Raw genomic sequence first — 18,992 nt, forward strand, 5'->3', positions numbered from 1 at the left:
AAGATTGTTTTGAAGAAGCAAGGCAAGTCACACATTCCCCTTGAGCATGTTGATCCCAATTTACAAATGTTTTACTGTTTGCAAACAAATATGCATGTTTTGCTAATTACATGGGGTCAGGGTTTTACCTATCTGCTCGCTTGTGCCATGTTTACTTGATATCTGTTCTTTGTCAACCTTGGGTAATGAATCGACTAGCTCATGTTACTTATGTGACCTAGCTAGAACTATATGCTTAGCCATGCTTAATTACCACTAGCTCAGTTGATGGGATAATTGCAGTATTAGACCTTTTTAGTATCAGAGTGAGCTGCGTGCTCGAGACACCTGGCCATGCTTCATGGTCGTAATTATCCAACTAAAATGCGACTGAATGGTGGGCTGTGGGTGCATGGTTTTGCTGGTCGCACCCATGGCAGTTAAGGACCGGTTCGCGGGATGCCCTGGAAGAACTTATCGTACTTACCACAAGCCAGCGTGGGCAACGGCTGGGCTTGTAGTGTAGCTTTTCTCTAGCCGACGTACCCAGGCGAGGGTGGGCGTGATGGAGTTGGGTCGGCCGGGGTGTCCGGTTGATCGGCTTCCGGATTCACCGCGGCACGAAAGGGGGGCTGCCCGTTGCCTGCTGGGGACGGGGGCGAACCCTAAGGTGTGGTGCGATCGGTTAGAGGGGGTTATGCGAAGGGTCCTGTCACGGCCTCTTTCCGGTATGTCGTGGTGGCATGTCGGCGCACGGAAACGTGTCGTGGGGCTGTGTCTTGTGGGTACAGTTGTACACCTCTGATCAGAGTAAAACTATTCGAATAGCCGTGCCCGCGGTTATGGGCGGTCGACCAGATTCACCGTGATTAGTCCCACCTTAATAAATCGACCCAATGCACTGTAGTACAGGTGGGTTGGTTGGGCCTGTTCAACGTGGTGTAGCGTTGATCAGTGGAGATTTTAATGTTACTTTAATTACTCAACAGTTTTACTGTTTGCTAAATAAAATGTTTTACAACCGCCTTTATGCAAATAGCCACAAACCGTCCTTGTGTTCCCCTTGCACGTCTGCATCGTTGGTGTGGCTTGCTGAGTACGGTGGTTGTACTCAGTCTTGCTATTATTCCCCCTTTTCAGAAGTGTAGTGCTTCTGAGCTGAAGACGAAGTTAGAGGACCAAGGCTCAGACCCCAGTTGAGTTTTGCCTGTGGAGTGGAGCTGAAGCCCCGCTAGGATCGCCTTTTTCCGCTGCTGCTGTTTTCGTTTCGGTGCGAGGACTAAGTGCCTCTTTTGTAAGTATTTTACGCTTTATTTATGTTTGGAACTGTATATTACTTGTCGTTTTGTGTACCCTGGCTGGTCCTGGACAGGGATTTAATACACAAAATAGTCTGGAAATTTGGGCTAAATTTCTGGGCGTGACATAGCCCTACTCTTGTTAGCTGAAGCCGGTGTTGCTCTTATTCATCGAAATCACGCAAGTAAAATATTTGGGATAACCTATCTTGTCGTCGTCGACTTGGCGGCATGGAACACCACACGTAGTAGACGATGGGATAGTCTTCCTCCTCGAATGCAAACTTGACGAGATCAGAGATAGTGCTAGATCTCTCTTGTCTACCTCTGTGGCACCGAATTGGGTATGTCTTGGCTTATCTCTGATGTCGATGTCTGGCAGCGTGTATTGGTGTCTATTCTGACTGAGCGTCCCCCCTCTCCTCTAGGGGGTCTTGTATTTATACCCACAGATGTCCTCTTGTCCAAGAAAAACTAGGGAGACAAATATGGATACGATTCGAGTAGTCTTTGTAATTTTCAACTTGAACTCTGCTTCTCCTTCCTTATCCGGAATACCTTCCATATGCGAGGAATGATTCTTTATAAGACTTGGTATATGGTGGACCCCGTCGAGCTTAACCCAAGATTATTGGGTATGTGTTATCCATAACATTGACAGACTAGACATGTTCCTTGGCTAGTGTTGAAGCAATCTCTCATCATCTATCAGTTGTCTTAGGCATCTGGTCCTCGACCAGCGTTGTAGTGATCTGTCACCACCTATCAGAGTTGCCTTTAGATGGCCGAGAGATGACTACGCCTGGTCCTCAACCAGCGTCGTAGCGATCTCTCACCACTTATCAGTTGCCTTCAGGTGGTCGAGGGATGACTACACCTGGTCCTTGACCAGCGTTGTAGCAATCTCCCACCGCCTATAAGTAGCCTTTGGGTGGTTGAGGGATGATTACGTCTGGTCCTCGACCAACGTTGTAGTGATCTCTCACCACCTATCAGACTTGCCTTCGGGTGATCGAGAAATGACTACATCTGGTCCTCGACTAACGTTGTAATAATCTCTCACCACCTATCAGGATTGTCTTCGGGTGGTCGAGAGATGAGTACACCTGGTTCTCCTGTGGATTTCCTTTAAAGAAAACATTTCTTACGGTATTTATGGCCCCGAAAGAATTTATTCATCGAGTCGCTTTACCTTGTTTAATAAAATATGCATCGCGGTTATATGCAGTGTGAGCGGCTGCCACCTCCACCCACAGTTTGTTAGAACACATGCTTCTGCCGATCGAAAGGGTGGGAAGTTTCACATGGCTTTTGGCCCTTTGCAACTGCATGCCACCAAACAGAGAGAGGGGAATGAAAACTTTTTCCCAGCAATTTCACCGGAAAGCAAAAAAGGAGCACCCAAATTAAGTACACTAACAAGTACACTTTGCATGAATTATATTAAACCACGGATGGGATTATTTATGCCGCCGGCGTGTGGGCACAATGGCGCACCCAGTACAAACAAGTTTATCTTGTTTTTGCACGATTCTCACATGGATCGATTTCTTTTGTATAGTTTAATTTAGACTTGATTACTATCTGCCATTCCCTGACAGGACTTTTTTATATCACTTGACATATTATAAAAATCACATCAAATATAGCTACAGTATGATTATAATGTAAGTATAATTTAAAATGCATATAACTATAATGTAACTCATGGGAATCCCATGTAAGTACACAGAAAAACGCAATTGTAGAGGCAAGTGCGTGCGCGGGATCGAGTTCCGCAGCGATGCGACTTTTAGTTTTTTTCTCTCGTAGAATGATTTTCTTTCTCATCTAACTAAAGATAAATCTAAAAAAAAACCCGATATATCTTTTGCAAAATTATTTGTAAAAATGTTAGCACTAATGATGTTGTAAAATCAGATAAAACTAAAAAAGAATCTAATGTCGTCTAGGGCATACAAAATCGTACGTTAGAATAATCATACGTCTAGAATTAATCATTAATCGCAACAGAAAATCATACATCAGAAAATCTGTGTACCTTCACCCAAAAATCTGTCAAAAATCTATAGCAAAATCGTTTCCTGCATGGAAAGAAGTACGGGTGAACTTCCACAAAAGATTGAACATATATAGACCTGATACATCGTTTAGCCCTAAACTTTGTGTATTGTTCACTTAAACCACCCCACCCTATACTCTTCTCCAAGCAACACGAGGAAGCACTAGCTAGTTACACAAATTTAAATCCGTGTCGGTCTACCACGGCTGGAAGAACTACTAAGTAAAATTTTCACTACTAATTCACGAGAAAAACCAGTACTAGAATATTTAGGGTTTATAAAATAGACCTTCTTCCCTTTTGTTCTTATCTTAACTAGCGCGCGGTTAGCATCATTATATTTTCTCCCATATAATATCATATATGTTTTCTCTATGTATTATTCAAATATATTAAAATGACAACATAATTTTAAATTTTGTACTAACTTTACGAAACTACTAATATGTAATATTCATATTGTATTTGATATATGTGTTAGTTATTAATTATTTTTAATATCAAATTTTAGTTATTTGTAAATTATATTCCTATATCGACTCTAGACTTGTCTTCAATATTTCTTTTTTAATTTTTTTTTTCATATTTTCATTATCTGTAAATTGTAGTTCTATATAGACTCTAGGCTCTTCTTCCAATATTATTTATTTTTAATTCTGAATTTTTATTATTTCTAATTGTATTTCTAGGTGGACTGTAAAATCATCTTTCAATATTCTTAAATTCTTAAATTCGAATTTAGTTACTTCTAAATTGTATTCCTATATTGACTTTAGACTTTTCTTCCCATGTTTTTTTAATTTAGAATTTTAGTTATTTGTAAATTTTATTTTTATACGAACTCTAAACTCTACTTTTAATATTATTATGTTTATTTTGAATTTTAGTTAGTTTTAAATTCATATATAGACTCTATACTCTACTTCTAATATTCCTTATTTTTAATTCCGAATTTCTATTATTTCTTAATTATATTTCTATATGAACTCTATACTCTACGTACTTCTAATATTCCTTATTTTTAATTCCGAATTTCTACTATTTCTTAATTGTATTTCTATATGGACTCTATACTCTACTTCTAATATTCCTTATTTTTAATTCCGAATTTCTATTATTTCTTAATTGTATTTCTATATGGACTATAGTCTCCTCTTCCAATATTCATTATTTTAATTCCGAATTTCAACTATTTCTAAATTTTATTTTTATATGGACTCTGTTTTTCTTTTTCTCTAATTAATATGAGAATTTCTAGGCAGCGAGAGCGAACGTGGAGGCTCCTTTTTCTATTCCTTTAATAAGTTAATAGATTTATTCTTAATCTCGTCCTTTCCTTACACATTGCCACTGCCGCTGCTTTCCTAGTGGCCGCATCTGACAGTGAGGAGGCTAGGGATCGATGTCAGATTTGATAACCCTAGCCTCCCCACTGTTCAATGCCCCTCTATTCTCCTATCCCTCTCTACTCGCCAACCACCATCCCTCAACTATCCACCCGGTTTTGATTTGCCCTAACACATTATCATTCTCGATTCTTGGACCAATATATAGTGATAGTTGTCATTGGCTTTTTCTGTACCACATGCGTATTGTGGGTTTCGAAACCTAACAGTATTTGAAGTTTTGAAACCGGTAGTGATTATGATTTTTTCAAAGGAGAAAGAGGAAAAGAAGAAGAATACTTTATGACTCGTGTGTTTGGTGTAAGAGGGTACAAATACCGCGGCTGATATATATATTCACCACTTTATTTGGTGGTGTAGCATTGTTTATCCGCGACTTCCGCGTAGAGTGGAATATATATAATTTCATGCACGCACGCGGACCTGACCTAACTCCTCGATCGGTCGTAGCTTCGTTCTGTGACCTCATCATATCAAGTAAGCTACCTTATGTGTACTATTTATACAGTGGTTCATTAGCCAGTAGGTTACAAGAAAATCCTTTTCACGACCACCATTATATTGATCGAGATGAGAGGATTGCAGGCCGCCGTGCTGTTCACGGCGGTGGCGGCGGCGGCGGCGCCGACGAACTGCACCACCCGCTGCGGCGACATCAGCTTCGAGTACCCGTTCGGCGTGGAGCCCGGCTGCTACCACCCAGGCTTCAACCTCACCTGCAGCAGCAACGACACCAGGCTGTTCATGGGCGACGGCACCGTGCAGGTGCTCGACATCTCCATCCCCAACTCCACCTTGCGCGTCAACGCCACCGCCATGGCGTTCGACCCCGCCGACGACGTGCAGCGCGGCGTCATCAACGCGACGACGACATGGCGCGCCGCCGCCGCCGCCGACGACGACGGGGGCCCGTTCGTCGTGTCGAGGCGCAACACGATCGCGCTGATGGGATGCAACGCCCGCGTCGACCTCCGCGGCGGAGACCGCCGCCACAGCGACAACCTGGTCAGCTCCTGCACCGCCGTCTGCCCACCGGTCGGCGGCGGCGACGACGCCGCGGCTCACGACGACGGCGACGGCGGCGACGGCCACACCATCGCGATCATCGACGCCTGGAACGGCAAGTGCTCCGGCGTCGGCTGCTGCCAGGCAAACATCATGCTGGGCTACCCTTCCTACACCATCCAGATCAAGCAGCTGCAGGAGAAGAACCTCCATAGCTTCGACTTCCAGTACATCGCCTACATCACGGACGAGACGCTGAATTTCACGGAAGAGATCGCCGGCCGCATCGCCACTCCGGCGGCGCTCCCGGCCACGCTAGACTTTGTGATCAGAAGCAACTCGTCGTGTTCGACGCCGGCGAACTCGACGGCCGGCGGCGAGTGCCGCAGCGAACACAGCTTTTGTGAGGATTACAAGGGTGGTGGTAATACCCTCCTTGGGTATAGCTGCGTCTGCTCGGAGGGTTACCGAGGAAATCCCTACGTTGCTGGTGGATGCCATGGTACGTGTGTGCTCGCTCGGATGATTAATGTTGGTCGTTTTAGGGCTCGTTTGGTTTAAATGATTTCTATATGAAACCTTAGGACATCTATCTTCTATCTTCTATCTATTATCTTCTATCTTCTATCTATCTATCTATCTATCTATCTATTATATACTAAAAGTCCATTAATCTTCCTACAAACGCTCTTAAGCCGCCACTTGGCGCTCTAATAAATTAGAGAAATCAAAGAAATTCTGAGAAAAAAGAAAAGCATCTATCCGTTGATTTTAAAATAGTGGGTCCACTATTAGAAACCGTCAGATTAACTATATTGATCTTAAAACGTACAATTCCACACCATCCGTAGGTACGTACGTACGTACGGTTCCATCTCCCTCCCTCCTTTTTCTTTTCATATATATATAATCGAGATAACAGTTAATATAGTTAAATTTTATATAATCACTAGCAAAAGTGCCCGTGCGTTGCACCGGGTGATTACAGAGTGTGTATATTGACCAAAAGTGTTGTTTGGTTTAGCAAAAGTGCCCGTGCGTTGCACCGGGAAGTTTACAGATCAGAAAAATATGCAATTAATTAAAATACAAATTCGCTGAAATATTTGGTATTTTTAAGTAGGTATGTGTATAATTAAATAAATTTACAAGTAAAATTCTCCATTCTCCATGGTTAAATAAAATGACATGGTTAAATTTAATTTTATTAAATTCTCCATAATTAGTTACGCTCTTTGGAATTTTATTGGAATTTTCAGAGCTTAATTGCTAATTTTATTAATACAAACATCATTTAACAATTATTTAATTGGAAAAAGAAAGAAAATACTTTCTTATAGGTTTGCTTCGAAATAAACATATTCAATAGAACTATAATTGTAATGCTTCTGAAAAAATGAGCACTAAAAATGTACTTATTCTCTGTTTTTCGGCTCGAGGGACCAACAATAGACTTATTTCCGACCTATGCCGGTCGGCCCACGGCCTTTTGCGCATGCGCGGGCGCACTTTTCCTCCCCCAGGCCGCAACCTGGGCTTGGGCCGAAAAAGAGGCCTCACTCTCGATCCCTCTTGGGCCGATTTCGGCCCGGACGACACCGGCCGTCCGATCTCTAGGGTTTTGATCGGACGACCGAGCGTCAATAGTGGGGAAACAAAACCCACTCCCTCTCAGCCGCGGAACCCTAGCCCATTCCCCCCCTCCCATCTCACTTCGCCGCCCTCTCCTCCGCGCCCCCGAGCGGCGGCGGCGACGACGGCGCCCCTCCCCCACCACCGATGGCGGCGGCGGCGGCACCCCCACCACCCACGGCGGCGTCGGCGGCATCCTCCCCCACCACCGGCGGCGGATCTAGCGGGAGGGGAGGCGCCCCGCGAGCGGCGGCGACGGCGACGGCGCCCCTCCTCCCGCGAGCGGCGGCGGCAGCACCCTCCCCCACCACCGGCGGCGGATCTAGCGGGTGGGGAGGCGCCGCGCGAGCAGCGGCGACGGCGCCCCTCCTCCCGCGAGCGGCGGCGGCGGTGGAGTCCTCCCCCACCACCGACGGTGGCGGCGGCGCTCTCCCCCACCACCGGAGAGTGCCCTCTGCCGCCGCCGCCGGCGGATCTAGCGGGAGGGGAGGCGGCGGCGGCGGTGCTCTCCCCTCCACCGGATCCACAGCGACGGCGACGGCGGCGGTTCGGCAACGACGGCGACGGCGACGGCGGCAGCGGCGGCGACCCCCTTCGATCTAATTTTTTGTTTTTATTTGGATATATGTGTGCTAGCGGCGACCCCCTTCGATCTAATTTTTTGTTTTTTTGCAAAGTGCTATAAGGCTGCATGTGATTCTTTGTTATGTGCTATGATTTTTTATACTATGTATGTATATATGCACTTGTTCTCCTGGTGATGCTAACCGAATAGGACTTGGTATAATTCAAACCAAGTCCTATTCGCCCAAACAGAAACAAAGTCCTAATCAGCTCAAACGAAAACAGATGGGAGTTTGTTTCCTATTTTTGTGGAATCGGACATATTCTTTTACCGCGTTGATGAATCGGATTCGTTCCGGTTTTTTTTCACCCGGTTTTTTTGACGGACGATGGAAGCACCTCTTATTTTTTAAGTAGTAGTAGATAACTTATATGATTATATTATGATATATCTCTTTCCAAAATAAAGTTTACACCACTATATTTTTACCCATTAAATAAAGGTATACGTGAACCCTTTATGTGGAGCATTATTTTCAAATAATACACTATTTAAATAAAGTTTATAAAGTTTATATCGTTACATTCTGTACGCATTAAACTAACAAAGAAATATATTAACTAATTTATACTTAAACGTGCTATTTTAGACTTTTTAATAAAGGCCGGATTAATTTTACGAGTCTTTACAATTATTTGTACCATAAATTATATATCTATTTTTATTTTTCAAATAAATATATAATTTTAATATCTATATTAGATTTATTGCATTCTAGACCTACATCCATCTTGAGTGCTCCACTAAATAAAAGAAAATATTAAAATTTGTCATTGAAAATCAAAATATGCTAGCTTATTTTTTAATGAAACTGTTAAACCCATTAAAAGTACATTATTAGACATCTAATGACTTTCTACCAACTTAATTAATTTCTTCATAAAAAAACTTTATTAATTCCTCACAACATACACGTGGGGGCTATTTACATATACGAATTGATCTTGATGCTTTTGTAAATAAATGATATTTTAAATTTAAAAGATAAATAAACGATCTTAAAATGATCATAGCATCTAAATCATACATATGATTGCTCCTAGCACTCCTAAACACTTCTAAGTCGCTATGTGGCATTCTATTAATTACAAAAACACTCATATAATCGACCATCGGTTTCCACTTAAACCGATGGACCCAATTTTTATACCATCATATCTATCTTTTCGGAAAAAACAAATTCTATCAGAATCTCTGTCTGGCTCACTGCATAACATGCATGTGTGCGCTCCTGTACCTTTTAAACCGGTAGAACCATTGTTTGTAACAAGTGTTTATTCATGGTACATGACATTTTAAAAATATTACTGTGCAATGATATTTCGACGTTATTGTATTCTTGCTAGGTTGCGTGGAGCCTCTCATTCACTCTACATGAAATGTTCATAGGTAGATCGCCTCTCAAAATATATCAATCATATTAGGCTATATAAACCCGTGCATTTTTTGTGTAGATTAATGTCCCACCCAATTCATCCTTTAACATATTATGATAATATATTATACAATTAAAAAAATAAAAACACCTTAATTTTTATTTTACACTTACTTTTACTTTCGTTGACATGTTTTCTAAAAAAAATAAATCTACCTTTTTTTTAAATGATGAAGAATATTATAAATAATTACTTATAGATACTACTTATATTTGATATAATATAAATCTAATAGGTTAGAATATTATTAAAGAATTAATTAATGCTGACAAAAATAATGTATGGAGAAATCGTGGCAGATGTTCTCCTGTTAAATGTCGCTTTTATAAATACCTCAAACTTGGCGTACGACGCATGCCCGCGCGAATGCGCGGGCTACCTTCCTAGTTTTTTTAACAATTGTTGGAATTGAATCCTTAGGATTTTTTTCAACATATATCACTTGTTTCATAAGAATGGATCTTACCAAATTTCTAAGGATGGTAGTCTTACGAGCTTATTTTATACCCTCTCCGAGCTGATAATACTTGTATCGTTTTAGACAAGAGTAAGGTCAAACTTTAAAATCTTTGATTATGAATCATTTTAAAAATATTTGTCTTTCAAATATGGTGACTATATGCATAGATTAGTCTTAAAAAGTACTTTAATAAAATCATATATATTTTTAAAATATTTTTATACATATTATAATAAAAAATAATGGTCAAAGTTATTTTTAACTTTTTTGAAGACCGTGCCCTTGTCTTAAACGACAAGTATTTTCAATCCGGAAGGAGTACGGTTCTTAGGATGAGATGAAACCTTTTTTGGAAAAATTCCTAAGGAATTAAATAGATGTGATATTCTAATCCTTTACTTTACGTAATTTCTTGATTTGGAAATCCTATGAGCCAAGGATTACAATTTCGATTTCACCCAAAATTTAGCTCATTTCGGTTCTACCAAAATCCCTGAAATTTCTGGATTTTTGGGCCAAAATTTCTTGAAATTTTAACATAATTTAACTGAATTTGACTAAATTTGCAAAATTCTGAGAGAAAAAGGAAATCTTGGCCGAGATAATCACTTGCCGGGTTGGAAATTTTGAACCAAAATTGCAATCCTGCTATGAACCGAATAGGGCACTTAGAATGCTCAACTATATATGTCTTAATTAAATACTACCTCCATTTGTTTTTGCCCAGTTTATATCTACGCAATCTTCAATACACAATTTATCATTACTTTCTAACTATGTATGTTTATGAAAGCTTTAAAAGTATAGTAACAATATAAGTGTTTTTTATGACAAATAATATATCAATTACCATTTTCTCTTCTCTAATGTTTTCATTAAACAATCATTTAAAGTTTCAAGGTTTGGTTGCATAAAGTAATTTTAGATGACATCTATTTAAGAATATTAGTACTAACACAAGTTGTTTTAGAACTTTTATGCATTATCTTTTCTGTTTTACCTATGTTTGATTTTTCTAAAAAAAAATGTGTTACCACTCTCTTTAGTATAAATGATGAGCAGTAAGGTTATTTTCCTTCTTTCGATCTGTGCATACATTTAAAAGGACTGTTTCTGTCAAAAATTATAAAATACTTACATTTAGAATCAGAGGAAATTAATATCCTAGTCATTGGTACGTCCCTTTATTTCTTCAGGTTCATTAATGTTTCAATGACTCGCCTAACTAAAATATACGCTCATGATTATTTGTTAGATATCGATGAATGTCATTCCCCTGGCTACTGTTATGGAGATTGCAAGAACACAGAAGGAGGGTATCTTTGCCAGTGTCCTCTCGGCTTAACGGGCAATGCTTCAATTCCAAATGGATGTAAAGGTATAACGACTTAACTAAGTAGCGGGAGTATTCAGTTAGGCATCATCAAGTCCGATTGTTTTTTTTTTTGAAAAATATGGCGCCATAAATATAGCTACTCCCTTTCAAATTATATAACTTCGACCACTAATTTGTGCTCTCCAATGTTTAATAAACATCTCTAATATTACAATATATATTATGTTTAATAAACATTTTAAATATTACAATGTATATTTTTAATAAACAATTTCTAACAACATGTATATGTGATCCCTCCGTTTCAGATAATAAGTCGTTTTGATTTTGGTTAAAGTCAAACTACTCCAAATTTAATCAAGTTTGTAGATAAATATATATAATAATATTTACAACACTAAATTAGTTTCATTAAATCTATAATTGAGTATATTTTCATAATATATTTGTTTTGAGTTAAAAATGTTACTACTTGTTTCTAAATATATATTTAAAAAGACGATGAGACAAACTTTTGAAACTTTAGTCGGATGCTTATCAAAATGATTTGTGTTTGTGAACATAGGAAGTAGTTAGCTTGCTAGAGTTTTATGCAATATTGGCTCCCCATATATGGCTATGTTATTTACTAATCTGGCTTTTCTCTTGACTTGTTATCGTTCTTCTTTCCCATGATTAATTAATTTGGTCATCATATATTCTTCTATGTTATATTTCTTCTAGACATTGATGAGTGTATGCACCCGGAATCTTACTCATGCTATGGACAATGTGTGAATACGTTTGGGAGTTTTCAATGCCATTGCCACAGTGGAACCGAGGGGGATCCAACAATAAGAGGAGGGTGTATTAAGATCAAGCATTCTGTGTCAAGTACCAATATTGTACTCCCTCCATCAAAGAATACAATCCAAGCATTCAAATCTTATAAAGAAGATTACAATTATAGAGTACTACTTTCTATCCAAACACCTCTCGTTCAAATTTTCTCCATCTTAGCCCCAACCACCATCCCACTCCCAACCACCTCTTATTTACTACAAGACATCTAAGATATTTTCCTTTCCTACTAGTTTGTCTTTTGAATGCTATGATTGTATTACTGTTAGGACAAATGGAGTAACAAACACACACACACACACACACACATATTACTTATTTATTTATGTATGTTCTTGATCCAAATTCTTGAATTCTTTCCTTTACGAATTTTCAGGTTTAACAATTGGTTTGGGAGTTAGTGGTGGCATAAGTATTTTAAGGAAAAGGCTATACGTACTAACTTTTTTTTACTAAATTCTTACTAACACTGATGTGTCATGCTATGAGTCCATCTAGATTTTTTTATAACTTCCATCTACTTAAATCAAACGGTTGAGATGATTGTTAGTAAAAGTTTAGTAAGAAAAATTTAGTATGTGTAGCATTGCTCGTATTTTAATTATGGCACTTTCTGCACCTTTCATAGTACAGAAAATAAAGCTACATAAGGTGAAAAGGATGAAAGAGATATTTTTCAAGCAAAATCATGGGCTACTCCTGCAACAATTGATGTCACAAAATGCAAATATTGGTGAAAGAATGATATTGACCTTACGGGAGCTAGAAAAAGCAACGGACAATTTTGATAAAACTCGTGAAGTTGGTGGTGGAGGACATGGCATTGTATACAAAGGAATTTTAGACTTGCATTTTGTTGCCATTAAAAAATCAAGGATTGTAGTGCAAAGAGAAATAGATGATTTTATAAATTAAGTTGCAATCCTTTCCCAAGTGAATCATAGAAATGTGGTGAAGCTTCTAGGATGTTGCCTTGAGACAGAAGTTCCATTGTTGGTTTATGAATTCATTTCAAATGGATCTCTTGATGATCATCTTCACGTCGATGGACCTATATCTCTATCATGGGTGGACCGAATAAGGATTGCACTTGAAGTTAGTAGAGCCTTGGTCTATCTACACTCAGCCGCAACAACACCAATATTCCATAGAGATATCAAGGCATCTAACGTACTTCTTGATGATAATTTAACAGCAAAGATATCAGACTTTGGAGCTTCAAGGTACATTCTAATTGATCAGACTGGAGTGACTACGGTTGTTCAAGGAACAATTGGTTACCTAGATCCCATGTACTACTATACCGGTCGTCTAACCAACAAAAGTGATGTTTTTAGTTTTGGTGTTCTTCTTATAGAACTACTTACCCGAAAAAAGCCTATCTATAGGACTGATAGAGGTGATAGTCTTGTTCCACATTTTGCCTCACTACTGGAAGAAGGCAAATTGGTTGAAATAATAGATCCCCAAGTCAAGGAAGAGGAGAATGGGGAGGTTGAAGAAGTAGCAACACTAGCGGCAATGTGTACTAAGTTGAATGGACAAGACCGACCAACAATGAGAGAAGTGGAAATAAGGCTTGAAAACTTGCGAGCTAAAACCAAACATGCTCCATATAATAAAGAACCAAGTAGATATGAAGTATCCCGAGTTGCAGGGCATTGCATATCAGCTAGAGGGGACATCGAAGAAGTACTAATAAGTAGACACAGCATGGAAGATGAGATGTTGTCGTTAGAAAGGTATCCTAGATGATATCGTGTTTCCGCGTCTCTAATCGCCATAATATTGTTTAGTAGAGGAATATATTGCTACTTTCTACATTTTTTTTCCTTTGTGTAATGCTCTTTTGTAAAAAGAAGAAAATGCCATGGCTTTGTTTCATGTTACAAAAAGGACTAAGGCCACTCTGTATACATTAATTGGATTTGAAAGATCTATGCACTAGAGTTGCCTTGTAAGGGGAGATTGGAATATCTATGATCCTAAGAGTGCGGTGATTGTTTTGGTGATTAATGACAACCCATTGTTGGAACTAACTATTTCCATGAGTTGGTGAGATTAGGTTAAGTTCCGGCATCAAGTTAAAAGATTAAAGCTAGAAGATGGACATTATACCTTGATGAGGAGCAAGTGAAGATATTGATGATGCGGGGTATGAAATGGCTATCTATGGCAAACCGGTGAAGAGAAAGCAAAGCTAGGCTAGAAGATGGACATTATACCTTGATGAGGAGCAAGTGAAGACATTGATGATGCGGGGTATGAAGTGGCTATTTATGGCAAAACGGTGAAGGGCAAGCAAGGCTCGGCTACAATGGACCATGCGGGGAGAGGCTTGGCACCGATGGACCGAATCCGGTAGTGAAAGGCGAGTGAAGGCTTTGTCATGATGGTCATGATGGACTGTGCGAGGCCATTTGAAGCTATGAGTAATCCGTATCAATTATAAGAAGACCGCGAGATGGAATGCCGAGGATCAAGAGGATGTGGTTCTTCGATGAACATCAAGTCAAAATCCAAAGTGGGCATTGATCAAGGCAAAGGTATAATTGATTTGGGACTAATATGCTTAATGAGTGTAGGTGAGAATAGTCCCAATAGTGAAATGGCGTTGACGTTGACAACCCTCAAGGTGAAGCAAGAAGATGACATTCCTAGTGGTGTATTAGTCCCAGGTTGCTTAGAAGTGGACTAGGATGTTTGGAGACCCCCCCAAAACATCAAAATCAAAGCGGCGAGAAGACTCGGAGCTGAGTTAGACTAGTTTACTTTTTCGCTTTGAGTTTAGGAAAAACCGTACTATTAAGAGGGGTTCCAAGTGTGGTTCTGAGATAACACAATTGCTCTTAGTGGTGTCCAAGTGTTGAAATATTTTTAGGAGCTGTTTTTGAAAATGGCTCTACTCGGAACAGAGAGTCCCACCCGGAGGTTCTGTCCGGAACTTCCTAGCGCCGAGGTGAGGTTGAAAAATTTCCTAAGTGCTGCCTGGAAGTTCCTGGCACTTTTACCCGAAACCTCCTGGCAGGTTTCCAGTTCAAACTTGTGAGTAACGGCTAGATGACGTCACCTAGCCGTTATATATATGGATCTCGTCCCCAGGTCACCCTTTGGCCATTCCACGTTAGTTCTTGTGTTCCCTAGCTTGTTCTAGCCTCTTCCAATGTGATTTTGCTTCCTCCACCCAAATCTTGTGTACTTCTTGAGTGAGAGAGTGATTTTGAGGGTGGTGGTGAGGATTGGAGAAGGTTTTGAAGGCTAGGATGACTTGAGCACTTGGGGTATCTCGTTGGGCTATCATTTGAAGCTTGTTACTCTTGGAGGGTGACCTCCTAGACGGTTAGGTGTCGCCCGTGAGTTTCCAACAAGGTTGTGGATTGACCCGGGCAAGTTTGTGAGGGTGTTATTCCACCTCCGAAAGGAAACGGAATACACGGTGAGTGAATTCCGAGCTGAGGTTTAGGAGGTCGTTTTGGTAGAGCAAGCCTCACTTGTGGTGTTCTCTTGGTGTTCAAGTTGGGGATCTTAGTGGTCACTTGAAACCAAAGAGAAGTACCTAGGGGTGTTGGCTTGAATACCGGAGACCTCTTCCTAGGCCTTTGCTTGGTGAGGCAAGGGGTTAATCAGGATCCGGCTCTTTGGAGCTCCTCAACGGAGACGTAGGATTCTCGGTGGAGAATCCGAACTTCGGGAAACAAATCGTTTGTCTCCTCTCACTCTCTTTATCTTTGTGATTGTGATGCTTTTCTCCTTATTTGCCTAGTTGTGCTATCATGTCTCCCATTGTATGATCACTTGTGCTATCTTGTATATTTTCATGTGTATTACTCTTGTTTGAGACATGTTGTACCTCTCTATGGTTTAGGCTTCCTTGTGATTTAATTTACTTGTTGTGAGGTGCTTGAAATAGCAATTCACAACTGCCCGGAAGTTCCTAGGAAGATCCCCAGAAGTTCCGGGCAGCTTTCTCTGCTTGTGAGAAAAAGCTGCCAGGAAGTTCCGGACCTTTTGCCAGGAAGTTCCGGGCCCTGATTTTAACCGCTGCGATTTGAAGTAAATTTTAGAAACACCTATTCACCCCCCTCTAGGCGACATCAAGGCCCTTTCAGGATTAATCCTGTGTTATATGTACAAAATAATCTGACAAATATCCTTCGTATGAATTGTGAATATAAAATACGAACATTAACAAAAATAGAACTTTTTTCCAATCTTATTTATATCACTGAATGCATGGATATAATATCTAAACATACCAAGTAAATTAGGTATCATTTTCTTTTGAATGTTCAATATATTTAGTATTATATAATATAGATATATAGAGTTAGAAGCAAAATACATGAGAGATAGAGGAATGAGATCCTCTGAAGACATTTTCCACCCTTCCTGCATGACAAGAGATATGCGGATAAGCTAGGTGAGTGGTATTGTTACAAACAAACTGAGAACTGTGAATCAATTTGTCCCTAGCATCATGCGCCTGTCAGCCTTTCTATTGATCTTTCTTGGAATCCAGTTCACCTGTAGATGATTTCCTTGTACCGCACACTGCATTTCACTGAGTATTGGTCTGAGACTCCAGTGTCTGGGATACTCCTGGAAATCTCCTTTACTGAACGTTGATGCAATTGTGCTATAATCTGTAACGTGGATCATATCTGCAAAGTTCAAAAATTATTTGAGCAATTACGGAGGCCAATTGTAGAGCAATGAGTGAGTTCAGCTTGAAGTGGGGACATTCCCATGGCACAGTTCGCTTTGATGAAGAATGTATTATGATCATCAGGGTGATGGAAAATAACAATTCCAATGCATAATCTGCGATCTATGTAGCACCTATTTCTTACAGGAATTGAAAAGGAATAATTTACAGGAATTGAACAAGAACACTTTCAAGGAAAAAAAAAAGGAATATATCAAATCCACCCATTAGCACATTGTTAACAACGAAATTTGGTAAGCCCCGAAGACATCATCGGCCTAGAATCAGTATTGGTTTCAGAGTCCTAGAATCGGCCGATGAGAATTATTACGTCGCCAATAGTCAGATTCCTGCTATATTCGGTTAAGGAAATTAATCTACTAAAGGAAGCTTATCCAGAAGTAACCGAGTTCAAGGAGGATACGGCATGGCAAGTTATCTATTAATTAGGAATAGTTTGTTAGTTCCCTTTTATCTGTAGGAAAGTATGTTTAGTATCCAATAATGACTTTATGACTTCTGGATTACTTCAACAAAACGAGCGAATTCCTCGTCCACTGACGGTTTCATACTCCGTTGAGGAAACGGCAGCAACCGTACGTGTGTCGCAGTACTCCTGCGGCACTGTCTTTTCTAGCTGAACTTCCTTGTCAGCCGAATCACTAGATGGCGCTTCTTTGGCAATCTCGTTAGTTCCTGCAGGGTTAGGATATGGCAGATCACGAGTAGACTTACCTCCCCTCGTCGTGATTGCCTTAGACATTTTCAACGGAGGAGTCAGGTTGCCCCAGAATCCTCCCAGTTTCATTTGCAGGGACTAAGGATGCCAATTGAGCTAGCTGGGTTTCTATCATTTTATTAAAACTCAGCTGGTTTTGAAAAGCAGAAGCGAAGCCATCTAACTTGACATTTATGTTCTCTAGGATCTTGTCATTGACCGCAAGCTTTTTCCTTAGCGCATCAGTGGTTTTAGCTTACGCAAAAATGAGATCCTTAAAGGAGGGCTGGTTAGAAAAGTTACCGTTGTTGTTACCTTCTTGATAATATGAGCGTGGTTGGTTCCACCCCTGACCTCCTTGTGGACGGTACCCATTGTTGTTGCCCATGTACATCGCCTCCTTATGCGTTTCCGGGCAGTCATTCCCAGAATAACCTATGCCGCCGTAGACCTCACATGTAACATGTGAGTCCAAGGCCTTGACGGTGCCTTGTGGCCGTTTCTCGTGGTCGTCCAAGCGTTTCATGAGGAGGCCCAGCTTGGCAGCAAGTAATTCCGTCTCTTTGACAGTGTGCATGCCTCGCTGACGGGTCTGGAGTCGTTCCTCGCTCCAACCCATATTGGAGACCATCTTCTCTATTAGATCAACGGCTCCTTAAACCGTTTTAGAGAAGAACGCTCCTCCAGCTGCCGCGTCCAGGTGATCACGGGACATCGGGGTGAGTCAATTTTAAAAGTTCTGCAGGATCAGCCAGTCGTCCATCCCATGATGAGGACAAGCGGCCACGTACTCTTGCAGACCCTCCCATGCTTCAGGAATAGACTCATCTCTTGTCTGCTGGAAACTTGAAATCCTTCCACGAAGGGCATTGGTTTTGCCCATCGGGAAGAATTTCGAGAGGAATGTCGTAGAGCATTTGTCCCAGGTGTTGACAGCAGCACGGTTGGCATAGAACCACTCTTCGCTCTCCCGAGAAGGGAGAACGGAAACAGTCACAGCCTGACGGCGTCGGGACTGACGCCCTTAATGGTGTACGTGCTACAGATCTCCAGGAACTGTTGCAGATGAGCATTGGCATCCTTATTAGGCTTGCTATAGAACGGGCTAGCCTGCGCCATCGTGATGAGGCTAGACTTCAAGTCGAAATCCACGTCTCCCATGTTGATCTGCGGCCCAATGGCCACATTGTCAGCAGAGGGAGTAGCGAACTCGCGGAGAGTCTTGTTAGCCATAATCTTGAAGGTCGGTGGTGCTGGTACGGCTGGTTTCTCTGTTGGTAGAGTTTTTTTGCGGAGCAACGACTCGCGGCCTGACGCTCCGGAAGAAAGCTTCTGGATTTTCTTTGAAGTTTTCCGGCAAGTTGAAACTAGTCATGCACTACCCTGTTTTCACAACAAAAGTGAAAACAACCAAGGTTAGCCTGCAAAGGAAAATGATTACACACAGGTAAATATAAAGTATTAGTTCAGGTAATCTCTATTATGAATCT

At 40.7% G+C, this 18,992-nt stretch overlaps 1 protein-coding gene, 1 non-coding gene and 1 pseudogene across 2 annotated transcripts; all 3 read left to right on the plus strand.

Annotated features, from left to right (window-relative positions):
- The first annotated feature begins 5,265 nt into the window (after positions 1-5,265).
- On the plus strand, positions 5,266-12,444 carry LOC9270777 (wall-associated receptor kinase 2). Its single transcript, XM_015763484.3, has 3 exons — positions 5,266-6,252; positions 11,159-11,281; positions 11,963-12,444. The coding sequence occupies exons 1-3, from the start codon at positions 5,316-5,318 to the stop codon at positions 12,289-12,291; spliced, it is 1,389 nt and encodes a 462-aa protein (XP_015618970.2). The 5' UTR covers positions 5,266-5,315; the 3' UTR covers positions 12,292-12,444.
- A 211-nt stretch (positions 12,445-12,655) lies between these two features.
- Positions 12,656-13,834, plus strand: LOC107279597 (wall-associated receptor kinase 3-like; annotated as a pseudogene).
- A 4,429-nt stretch (positions 13,835-18,263) lies between these two features.
- On the plus strand, positions 18,264-18,370 carry LOC112937533 (small nucleolar RNA R71). Its single transcript, XR_003240198.1, has one exon. It is a non-coding gene; the product is annotated as a small nucleolar RNA R71 (small nucleolar RNA).
- Positions 18,371-18,992: the final 622 nt, after the last annotated feature.

The sequence above is a fragment of the Oryza sativa genome, chromosome 12 (genome assembly GCF_034140825.1).
Source record: "Oryza sativa Japonica Group chromosome 12, ASM3414082v1".
Classification (NCBI taxonomy): Eukaryota; Viridiplantae; Streptophyta; class Magnoliopsida; order Poales; family Poaceae; genus Oryza; species Oryza sativa.

What these genes read in the sequence shown, in the direction of transcription:
- LOC9270777 (XM_015763484.3), top strand. Translation starts at nt 5,316, where the DNA reads ATGAGAGGATTGCAGGCCGCCGTGCTGTTCACGGCGGTGGCGGCGGCG. An exon ending in CGTTGCTGGTGGATGCCATG is followed by an intron (nt 6,253 to 11,158) that starts GTACGTGTGTGC and finishes ATTATTTGTTAG; the next exon opens with ATATCGATGAATGTCATTCC. An exon ending in AATTCCAAATGGATGTAAAG is followed by an intron (nt 11,282 to 11,962) that starts GTATAACGACTT and finishes TATTTCTTCTAG; the next exon opens with ACATTGATGAGTGTATGCAC.